The 12,519-nt window shown below is 37.3% G+C and overlaps 1 protein-coding gene across 1 annotated transcript; it reads right to left on the reverse strand.

Annotated features, from left to right (window-relative positions):
- Positions 1-1,731: 1,731 nt before the first annotated feature.
- On the reverse strand, positions 1,732-11,556 carry LOC125186920 (enhancer of mRNA-decapping protein 4-like). The gene is made up of 12 exons (XM_048083408.1): positions 10,433-11,556; positions 9,786-9,835; positions 9,553-9,709; positions 9,249-9,467; positions 6,810-6,938; positions 5,098-6,687; positions 4,080-4,439; positions 3,885-4,004; positions 3,305-3,475; positions 3,053-3,214; positions 2,817-2,942; positions 1,732-2,232 (listed from the first exon to the last, which is right to left on the reverse strand). Exons 1-12 carry the CDS (start codon positions 11,216-11,218, stop codon positions 1,924-1,926), a joined length of 4,179 nt encoding a protein of 1,392 aa, XP_047939365.1. The 5' UTR covers positions 11,219-11,556; the 3' UTR covers positions 1,732-1,923.
- Between the last annotated feature and the right edge of the window lie 963 nt (positions 11,557-12,519).

Below are 12,519 nucleotides of genomic sequence, written 5' to 3' on the forward strand. Positions count from 1 at the left end.
TTAAAAAAAGTGGACCTCATATTCGCTAACTTTTCCAACCTACTATTCTTTTTAAAACTCGTGCTCACACCCAATATGACTCGTATTGTGGGACGGATGAGTATTAATTTGGCGTATACATGTTTTCAATTGATGGCGTATAAATGTTTTCAATCGATGGCGTAGTTGAATTTTTTGCTAGTACGTTGGAAAAAAATGATAAAATGCATAGGCGATCTTTTAAATATCAAATTCACGAGCGTTCTTGTCATTGAATAATTTTCCGGATGTTACAGTAGATACAATTTCACATAAATTAGATCATGTGGAAAATGAGAATAGATAAAAAAAAGTCATTCCCATTGGAATATCTTCTACTTCCATTTTAGCCAAAGGAATGTCATTCCATTCCATTCTCCTTTCTTCTTAGTTTAAATTTTAACATAATTATACAACATATAATATAATATAATATTATATTATATTTTAATTCAATACCATCTTAATTTTATAATAAAACTAAAATTTTGAGAGTTTTAATAATTGCAAAAATCCACACACAACCTTGTTAAATCTATGGTGTACATGTTGGTATAGGCTCTATTGTTCACACACATAATTCCTCTATCCTAATAAATATGAAATATTTGATTTTTGCCATGAGATTTGATACAAAGTTATTTTATGAGTTAATAAAGAAAGAGTAAAATAAGACAGAGGAAAAAATAGAGATAATATTATTTTTATTTTAGGATATACTTAATTTTTAATGGAATGATAAAAAAAAATATTTTATTTTTAATGGAACAAAAGGAAGTACAATTTTTCTAATGAAATAGACGCTAACCGCAACCTTGCTTTCTAAAGCAAAGGCGTATTGACGTGTTGGGGTAGGCTACCCACACTATTTCAAGCATAGAATTGTAATTGTCACAATATCTTTTGTTTCAATTCAAGAAAGATGAAAACAATGGATATGTGTGTAGTGTGAGAATAAGTATATGTTGTTACTGTCTATTTTGCATATGTGTGTAGTGTGAGAATAAGTATATGTTGTTACTGTCTATTTTGCATATGTGTTTAGTATGGTGGTATTTGATTTCCAAGATAAAATAATACCAAGATACAATCTAGGATTGAGTCGTGAGATTGTTTTAGTCATAGGGGTTAGCTATGACTAATTAATCCATGATTATCTATCTAGTATTGAGTTGTGGGGTTGAATCTCATGAACCAAACACACTACAAATTTAATCGCGGATACAATTTTGCAAACCTAACACCCCATGTGTACACTATTCCACTCCATTCTATATTATTTGTATTTGCCAAACATAAAAATGAAATCAATCGAAGAATAACAAATTTATTATATATTTCTTGCACTTACCAAACACAATAATGAAAATAATGAAATGAAATTATCATTCCATTGTATCAAGCATTAACTTAGTCCTTTTTGAACAAAACATAGTGACCAAATTTTGAGCTAATAATGGAATTGTCGTGTTTAGAGAGTTTCTGAAAGTGGAATTTCAAATATTTAAATGATAACGATGCTTCTAAGAAACGAAGCAGCTAGTGAGATGGAAGAAGGCGATGTATGGAAGACCAAAAAGTTAAATGCGCATTCCCACTCCCCATTGTTCAAACCTGTTCAACTTTTCACTGTATATTCTAACTCCAATCACTAGATTTGCATGTGAAAAATAAGAATAAATTAGTACTAATAAAGTAGGGCGACCAACCCACTTACTCCAACCCTTCATTGCATATATAACAAACAAATGAAAGATGACAGTGTACACATTACAAAATTGCATATGGAAAAACTCATTAAAACCTGCATACTTAAAATTCACACAAACTGCTTGCTGCTATATATGTTCCTTCCTACCATTCTGTGAAAAAGGCAAAAGATTTAGGCACTTAAACCCACATCATTCATTTGGAGCTCATGAGCATGGAATTAATGACATGCATGATCAAGCGAATATTGGCAAGTTCAGTACCACCCATCGCTGGAAGGTTGCGCTGATGATTCAAGATCTGATACACCTGCTCAAAGATTGGGCGTACGTGCACTGCAATCATCGGGTCAGTTGGATTTATTGCAGTCATAACCTCCCTCATCCATGTTAACTTCCGTGGTGTATCTTTGCTGATATCACAAGCCAATTGCTGTAGAAGGGAGAGAAGTACACCTTGGCTCAAAGGAAGAGGATTCACCGACAAAATTCCGGGTAAGTCAACCTGCCCCAAACCAGAAAAATACATTAGACTACAACAGTATTTCCATTAAAAACTCTCTGCAGTTTAATGCAGATAAATACTAGAATATAGGGCAGGCTCAAGCTAAGTTTAGCAAGTTTCAATTAGAGATCTGAAAAGAGTATAGTGAGTGTGGAATCATATTAGACCTACACAACAATTTTCATTAGATCCCCTATTTTATCAAAGTCAAATAGCACTAGTTCAGCACAAAAATGTTTTTGCTAGTAATCCAATTTCACACAAACTTCTCATATATCCAAACTGCAAATTATTTATAGTTTTCTATCTAAGTTATCTTTTTCTCAAATGAAAAAATATACTCAGTCTTCCCCAGTTTCAATTCTCAAGTGAAACCTTCAATCAGGAGACACGAAGTGAGTCCTAGGTCCATATCACATTTCATCTCGAGTTTGACCAAGTCCTTAAACCCTCCTAGCTATAATCTTTATTGGTAAATCTAGCAATTAGCTTCACCATGCTTCAACCATGGGTCAAAGCTACCAAACTAAACCTGAACAATTCAGAATATGAAGGCATATTACTAACATCGGCACAAACAGTACCTGAGAACACAACCATGATACGGTATTAACATCACTCATCTGTAGGGCAGCAGTGAAAGCTTCCTCATACTTGCGCTCAGCCATCAGTCTAGATAGCTCTTTGGTTGGGTCAGGAGGAACCTCAAGCTAAAACAGAAAAACCTTTTATCAGATCAGATAGCTTAAGAACAGAAAAGAATGTATGCTTTACAGATTACAGACTGCAGAGCCAAGAAAGAAAGATAAAAACAGCAAACCTTCTCATGGAGCGAACCCAAAGGACCATTACTTAGTTGGCTTAACAGATTTGGAGCTTTAGAATTGGCTCCAGATACAGCAATAGCTAACAATTTTCTTTGGCCATCAAGCAACTCGTTGCTCAAAGTTTGAGTCATTGATGATGCTGAATTTATAGCATCCTGAACAGTAAGATATAATTACTGTCTGGTGGATATGAAGTACAGAGGGGATATTGAAACATCAGAATTACACAGCGTTAACTTTAGTACCCTTAGTGCAAGGGCTAACGGAGAATGTGACGCCTCAAATTGTTGTTGAGCCACTGACGTATGTTCAACCATTCCTTTTTGAAATGCTGTATCAACCTGCTCAAACATGGTCCTACATGACATCTCAAATGCAGGGATTACAGAAACTTCCAGGCTTGATTTCAGGGTGTCCTGCATTACAAAGTGAGACTGGGTCATAAAAATGAATTGACACAGCAAGTAAGAAACTACAGAAGGAATATAAGACTTCCCCCAAAGAAATTAATATACAAAAGAGTAGTGAAAGTCCTGAAGCTGTGACGCAGTACAGGAATTCTACTGGGAAAAAATGATTTTTCCCACTAATTGAAAATCCAGTATTTCCCACTCTAACTACAACCCTCAATTGAAAGTAAAACAAAGAGGGAGTACAATATGCAATTGAGTGTGACTATGCATGAACCACAACTTTGATCCATTCACTTAGATTCTCCTAACAATTACCAGAACCGACTTTGTTGTTGCTAACTTCATAATCACCAAAAGAAATAAAGCATGCAACCATCAGAAGTAGAAAGTCAATTTCATTGTTTTTCAATACCTGAAGAGCTTGCTTGCCAGAAGTTTGAAACTGAACTTGGATTTGCCTAGCAACTACAGTTTCAAGTTTCGAGCTGATTGATTTCTCCAACAAATTTACAGCTTTATCACCAACTCCTTTCTGATCACAAAAATTATGTGAGTTCCAATTGGTTGAAGTTGAACAAAAGAGAAACAAACAAACTGAGATCTTAACCTGGAAGCTCTCTGTAATAGAAGTGGAAATTATTTTCTCAATGGCCGGAGTAATGGTCCGTGCCACAGATTGCCCAACTGTGGTCAGTTCTCTCTTGACAGTTTTCTCCACAATAGCGGGTAAGTCTTTGTTTAAGCAATTGCTGATTGTATTCGTTAGCTGTTGCATACGCTCCTTTGCTGCTCTTTCCTGTTTTGCATTTTCTTCTTGAAGACGAGCCCACAAAGCATCAGAATTGGCTTTGACAGCTTTCTCCATGCTCCTTCCCAAGGCTGCCTCAAGTCTTTTTCCCTCCTTGGTAACTGGAACAGCAACCATCATTGCCATTTGCTTGTGCATTTCATTTTGCATGCTTACAATCTGCATGAAAAGGAAATGAAGAAATGGCAATAGGTCAATGCATCAAGACACAGTTAATCCACATACAATGAAAGTACTTGAATGTCAAACATATAAGACAGTAGATTAACCAAATCAAAGCATTGAAAAATTATCAAAAAAACATAGATCAACATATATGTCGAGCATTAGCTCCAAATCATATGTTCCCATAATCAGGTATCCAACTTGACAATATGGACATTATGTTTTCCGTGAAGGTACTCAAGTTGGAAAGTAAAAGTGATCAATTGCAGAAATGATGAGAAATAATTTCAGTTTGCCTTGGGAAAGCCAAACCTTATGCAAACATTTTATCGCAATACAGGATTAATGCTTAATTCAAATGATTAGCTAATCGTAAATTACTTAATTTCAGTTAGTGACAAGGTGACAACAACAAGAGTCATCCCAGTGATCCCACAACTTGGAAATACAAGTCATCATGAGTGAGGAATTCTCAAAATCCCTGCAACTGACTAGTATAAAACTTATAATTTATATGGACAAAGTACTCACAAAAGGAAAAAGAACTGCAGACATTACAAATTATAAAAAGGACTACCACAATCACAGTGGTACTAAAATATAATTATAGCAAGATATGTCATAAGTACTGAAAAAAGGATAGAAAAATCACCTGATTCAGCATCTCTTGCATTGGAAGCATTTGTGAAACTCCAGTTTCCTGCTGAGGAGTACTAGAGCTAACACCTGGTTCAACAGGATAATCAGTTGAACTGGACTCGCTAGGTGATTGTGAAGATTGGCCTGATCCTTGCACATTCTTTCCCTTCTGCTTCTTCCCTTTCGTAGTTGGTGCAGTTGGTTGAGCTGGCAGAGGAGTTGAAGAATCGTCATCCCTTTGAATCACATCCTTTACAGAGTCATGACCTTCTTCTTCAACTATGGTAGAGGATCGGGTATCTGCTTCTGTTCCAGCTGTCCCACTAACCTGCCTAGCTTCCTCCACAGCGTAAATTTCAGGCGATAGGGCACGGCATTCCCGAGCCATCCCCATTCCAAGATCAGAAGCTTGAGAGCAAAAGATTTTATCCCTATTCTCTGGCACAAAAGCCTCAAGTTCTTCTCGGGGCCCAATGTCATTACTTGGACTAAAGTTTGTTTCGCCAACAACTTTGACCTCTACCTCAACATTCCTTGTATCGTTGCTAACTACCACGTCTTGAATATTATGGTCGCCCTCACTTTGAGGCTCAATTGTGTGGTTAACATCAGAGGACGAAGTGGCCATCAATATCTCAGCAGGAGTTACCAAATGAGTTGGGTGTTTGAACTTGATTGGATGGTTGGGAGCAGCAGAAATATCATCTTGTGAATCATCACCCAATGAAGTAACAGCAGGCAAGTTTCCATGAACACCATCTATTGGTCTATCCACTGAATACTCAATCACTTTCTGCTCCGAACCTGGCGAACCATGCTCAATGCTGCTTGATCGACTAAAACCAGATAGAGTTCTAGAAACCCTGGGACTCAGAGGGAGTGGAGTTGAAGTGGCAAGAGAAATATCAGTATCATTAGCAGCTCTGGACAAATTAACTTGTTTGGACTCCATACTTGAGGTAGCAAACTCTTGTGTGACTGGTGACTCACCAGAAACAGCACCAACAGCGTACCTAACGGCCGATGCATTATCAAAGCTACTTTCATGCACGCTTGCCTTGGGAGCTGTGCTAGATATAGAAATCTCGGCTGGTTTACTGCCAGAAGGCTCCACACTAGCAATCCCTTCAATGCTTCCAGCATCCCGTGAGACGCTAGTGTCTGTCTTCTCATAGACTACATTCTCTGTAGGGGGTGGCAGACACTGTGACAAGTCCAAAGCATACTGCTGAATAGCCTGTGTCTGAACACAATATACTTGAACAATTTGTTCACCATGAGGTCGTACTTCGCTTGTCCCTGTAAAACTAAGTATTGGCATAGTGACTGTGAATTCTGCTATATAATCAAAACGGCTTGCTGCTGGATTAGGGCCATATTCCATGTGCACAGCATAAATAGCATTTCTCTTGGCATTTGCCAATAAAAGAAGGCCAGCTTGTGACAAGGCTGCTACTTGATTGAAGAAACCTTCTTCTAGTCGACCCTCTGAATTTCTTAATTCCAACGTCTGGGTACAATGCCATGATTCTGCATCACTAGGAAGCAACCACCCTTCTTCACTTGCTGAAACCCAAATCTTCAATTCCCGATTCAGGGGGCCCTGCATGAACACTTTGAAAATTGAGTGCAATGCAAAAATTAAGAACAAAGTCCAAATGAAGATGTGTAAGTATAAAGTAACTAATAAATTCAGAACATGAATTATATCCCAACTGTATGTACCCCAGTTATAAGTATGATATGATCTGGGCGATGAGGAGCAGCCACAAAGGTCACGGAATTGACAGGTTGTCCTTCATGTGGCCTGAGAACTGCAATTGGAGTTGACTTGCGATCCTCCCAAATCTTTATCTGTGGTTACAATCAGAACAGGTATAAGCATGACCAGAACTATCATACTCAGGACAGCTAACTATGCAAGTACCAATTAGTTATCAAGTGATTATTTAAGGGCAAACCCATCATCAGAATAAAAGGAAATTACAGAGAGTTTACATACTTTCTCAACATCATTGCAAACTCCAAGTATATGTGAAAGTTTTTATGCTGTTTGTATTGTACTCCCTCTGTTTCCTAAAAATAGAAATTCTTTCCTTTTTGGTCCGCTACCTAAAAATAGAAACTCCCCACTTTAGGAAATGGACCACACAATCCACTAAAACTAATTCCACTACTTTTTCTCATCATATGTCTTACTTTACCCACTTTTTCTCCTCCTCTCTTACTTTACCAATTTTACATTAAAACCCGTGCTGTTTCCAAAGTTTCTACTTTTAAGAAATGGAGGGAGTAGTATTAAAGAAGATTTTAATGTAAAACTTCTTATGCAATTAGTCATAGAGGTTGCTTAATTGATCACTACGAACTTTCCAAATAAAGCGGATGATGCTCTGGAAATCAATCATGCTTATATTAGGATAATGTATGAGTAAACTATACACAATCGAAGAAGGTTCTTTTTTACTTAAGTTGCAATTAAGTATGCAGATGATATAAGTAAGGCAGTTATTCACAATTCCTTATCTACTACTCTCTCCGTCCCACCTCAAGTAATCAATTTGTTTTCGGCATAGGATTGAAGGAAATGATATTTAATGAGTTAAGTGGGGAGAGAATAAAGTGGGAGAGGGAATAAAGTAGAGAGATAAAGAAGAATAAAGTAGGAGAGAGAATAAAGTAAGAGAAAATAAAGATGTTTTTTGCTAAAATGAGAAATTGATCACTTGTAATGGGATAACACAAAAAGGAAAGTCAATCTCTTGTAGTGGGACAGATGGAGTTGAATATATGCAGGATATAGATATCCAGCTGATTAAGCAACCTACAAGCAGCAGCCAAATACATAAACTTCAAATAAGTTTTGAAATGTTTGTTGAGCATGCATGAGACGACTACAAGAACAGTGATCTGTGGGGCAAGAAATGAGGAGCACTCCCAGTGCAACTTTCCACAATCAGTGATTAACATAATTAGGGGCATGTGCCCTCAAGGCACCAGGTCTCTGCAAATTATGTCATTGTATATTAGGTTTTCTTTCAAAGAATCCCCAAGTTCAAGGTTTATCAGTTACCATTCAACCTTAAATGTTCTTTCATTCTTTGTAGTTCAGAAAAGTGCCTTTGTCACTTCTTCCATTCATGTATTCATTTTCCCTTCTTTCCCCACACTTTCAGCTTCTTATATTTCCCATACTTATAGTTTTCTTGTTTAATGGAATATCTGTCATAGGTGTTACTTTTCACCCATATATTATCTGTTCATGTTATTTCAATTAGTTCATTATAAGAATAGGTAGGGATTATTGCTTTGAAACTTTCAAGCCCATCTTTATTTCTCCAAATTTTCTTCATCTGCATTGTTTTCATTACAAAAATGAACTTGGTACTCTCACATCATTGCTCTTAAGCTAGCAAAGAATAATAATAAGTCATCAACCAAGTATTAATATCCATACTCCACGCATGTGGTACAGATAAATAAGGATCTACTTTTATGATTTTTTATGCAATCCAAAAATTGATTCATCATTGGATCCTCATATACCATCATCTTTAGTTTTTGGAAAGTTATCATTTTTTATGGCATATAGCTTTTTGCATACAAAATTTCGTCCCAGGGTCGACTGCCTATGCTCATTAAATTCAAACGTAATGTTAAATATATAACAATAGTCATTACACACAATCTTCAAGTAACTTCCAATCATGGCCTCTATTTTGCTTTCTTGGAAACATGATCACACTATAAAGAAAATAGAGCATAGATGTAAAAATGAAAAAGAGATGGATCAGATAGTACTAATATATTTGATCCATAGAAGAATATCCACTCTATCCATGTTATAGCATGAAAAGTAATACTCCCTTTGTCCCATAAAAATAGCAAACGGAACAGGTTGAAATGCGCAATGGGTAAAGTAAGAGAAAGAAGAAGAAAATGTAGTGGAAGTAGTGTTAGTGGATAGTGGGGTCAGTTTCCTTATTTCGAATTCTTCTAATTTTCAGTGACGGCCCAAAACGGTAAAACTAGTCTATTTTATGGGACGGAAGGAGTAGTAGCTACTGTAGATTGAGATAGCGTTATTCATATCAATCCAGGCTAGTCCTCAAAGAAGATACTAAATAAAATGCCTTCAGGTAAGAGGAGATTTTAAATACAAACCGTTCCATCCACTGAAGCCGATACCAAGCGAGACGTCATCCACTGGCACATAGACAAGTCAGTTATTTCTCCATCATGGCTGCCAACAAGTTGGACACCATCAATCAACTTTTCAATTGGACATTTAAGGGGTTCCTCTGCTGAATACTTTTCACCTTTTCCCACTTTTGTAGTATCAATCTTCAGAACACGTCTTCCGATTCCCACAACAAGAACTTCCTGAATGGACAAATTTACTTGGTTAACTATTATTGTGACAGCGAGGCATAAAAACACAACTACAAAATGTAAACGGGCATTATACTTGTTTATGACAGTGCCAACAAACTCTAGGATGGAGAGAATCCCCCTCTCCAGTAATCTGTAAGGCAATAACTATCTTTCCAGTAATTTGAGGCTTATCTTCTTCATCTGAGCCTTCTGTTATTTTCCACACATAAACCCGTCCATCCACACTTGCACTGTGTGGGAGCAAATTGGTATGTTCAGGACAAATTTAATGCTACAAACTATAAAAACACATGGCAAATAGTATACCTAGCCAAAAGGTGAACATCCTCTGCGAAAAAAGCCATGTCTGTGACTCTCTGCAAGAAAGTTCAACATTCAAGACATAAATCAAGACAGGTTATGAATGCCATTGGTGAGTCATGCTAAGAAATGAAACATGTCACTTCAAAATTACCACATAAAATTTCAATAGCGTAATTTTACCACAGATCATGCGATTCATGCCATGTGATATCATAAAAACAAATGCAAAAATTCTAGGTAACAAGGCAATGAACATATAGTAACGGCTGCAAGGACCTACTGACTAGCCTTCAGGATAAATAAATAGTCGCTGTCATAACTACCAAATTCCGGCAGTATCACACACATTGGTATCAAGAAAGATTGTACATTTAGTAAAAGTATATTCCCAAAGCAGAAGCCCAACCTTTCAAAAATGTCCCACAAACCTTCTAGATTAGAACTTTCATTACAAAGAGTACTTTTAATTGCATCACACCATTAACCAACCAAAACAAATTTGGAGATGCAAGCTATATAAAACACAATCATAAGTACTTATAAACTAAATTATGTTTGACCAACAGGTTTAGACTAATAATCAGATAAATCAGGTAAGGGAAACAAAAGTAACAATTTTTTACACAATTAAGTGAAAAGAAGGTAGGTACCTGCGCTAGACCCTTAAGCAAGGATCTCAAAGCAGTGTTAATATTGAGCACCCGGATGGCCCCCAACTTCAGACCATAACAGATATAAGTCTTATTAACCGCAATTTGCCTCCCCAAAACAAGCCCAGGATCCGACCCATATTTAGTGATGGGTGTGACCTCAAGCTGAGGCTGCACTTCTCCAGGCAATCTAACATCTACGTCGTAAACCAAATGATTTCCGATCAAATGCCTCCCCTTGGGCAGCTTACTACTCGGCATCCGCGTTACAGGGCCCTGTGGCATCGAAAAATCGGAGGCCGAGGAGGAAGAGGGGTGGATTTGAGCCATTGGCTGCGGAACCTCTAAGGTAGATGGCGGCGCGCTCAGCAACGCCATCAAACGAGCACCTGGATTGCTAGGGTTTTGGGGGTTTTGGAAATTACTATTAGGGGACTGCGGTTGGGGTTGGAGCGGCGGGGTGGGATAAGACATGGACCTCTGAGGGTGCACATTAGCAAAGTCCTGATGTGGAGGGGGGTTGGAGTAGGGGGTGTAGACCGGGTGGTAATGGTACGGAGGCGTCTGGGGGGAATAAGAGTAGGGCCCACTTCCGGCGCCGGTGGGCGGCGGATACGAGGCCGATGGGACCGGGAAAGGGGCGGAGGCCAAATTAGGGTTAGAATTAGTATTGGCAACGTTATTGGGGAAGCTCTGAGGCGGATTAGGGTTGGAATTGGGATGCTGCTGCTGTGGCGGCGGGGTAGAGGGCTTGAACAATTTATGCATATCGATTGGTGAAGCCATCTGTGTTGTATCAATCAATCAATCAATCAACCAACCAGCGCGGGTGTAGTGGTGCAGCTTGAATCTGAGATTTTCCGGTCGATTCAGAGTATCTGTATAGATTTATTGGGAAGTGAATTTAAATAGTGAGAGAGTGGGAGAGATCCGATGAAGAATTGGGAGCAGTGATAGTGAGGTGACGAGAGACTTTTTAGCGACCAAATTAAGAAGAAGAAGAGGAGAAGAAGAAGATGGATACACCTAAATCGTTAAGTGTGATTTGGTCGGAAAAATGAATTCACGGCGTCATCAAGTCCTTTCATTTTCGGGGCATTACAATTTTGGTCCCTTCAGTGATTATACATTTGAATTTAAGACTAGGCTCGAGCAGGGTTTTCATAGTGTAAAGTTGAATGATTTCATGTTTCAATAGTATCTTGATATGGAGTATTTGAGAAGTATTGGGATATAAATGTTGTCTTTATTTGCATTATTCATATGACCTTTTTTTTACCATCAAAAGTTTGCTCATATTGATTGCAACATATAATGATGAACTTTTTTGTTTGTTTCAACATAGTAAAAAAATTATAATCAAAATTTGATGCCTTAATAAAAAATATTGATGTGTATGTTTAAAGTAAACTATGCATGTGGTATAAGTTAAGAAAATCAAATCAAATGGGCAAATCACAATAATCCTAGTCGTAATCAACATAAATTCAAGAAGTTATACTCCCTCTGTCCCGTTAAAAATGAAATGTTTCCCTTTTTAGTTTGTCCTATTAAAAATGAAACATTTCTTAAAATGAAAACATTTCTATCTATATTTTTTCATCTCTTTTACTTTATCCTCTCTTCATTAACTCACAAAACAACACTATATAAAAATTTGGACTGATTTCCAAATGTTGCATATTTAATGGGACGGGGGTGTATTTTTTATGTTGATGATACACAATAGCTAGTCATGGTCCAAGCCACGTAGAAATTCGCAATTAGAGATGCGAATTAGAAATTCGCAATTATGGAACTCTCAAATCCAACTGAATCTTACAAGCTCATCGAAGTTAGAAATAAGGATGCAATTAAATAGTTTTTGTTAATTTAACAATAGAGTGTGTGTTAGTGTGTCAAAGATTTTAAATTCGAATTCGTCGTAGGGTGATCTTTAACATTTCAGTTTGTCTATAATTACGAAAAATGATGTAATTAAATAATGTTGGGGATCATGGGAGAGTGGAGTGGGAAATAGGAGCGTGTTGGCTTTTTCATCACATGTAACCCTCGTTAGATTAATAATATGCTTAGGTGGTGTTCGA

The sequence above is a fragment of the Salvia hispanica genome, chromosome 5, assembly GCF_023119035.1.
Source record: "Salvia hispanica cultivar TCC Black 2014 chromosome 5, UniMelb_Shisp_WGS_1.0, whole genome shotgun sequence".
In the NCBI taxonomy this organism is placed as follows: Eukaryota; Viridiplantae; Streptophyta; class Magnoliopsida; order Lamiales; family Lamiaceae; genus Salvia; species Salvia hispanica.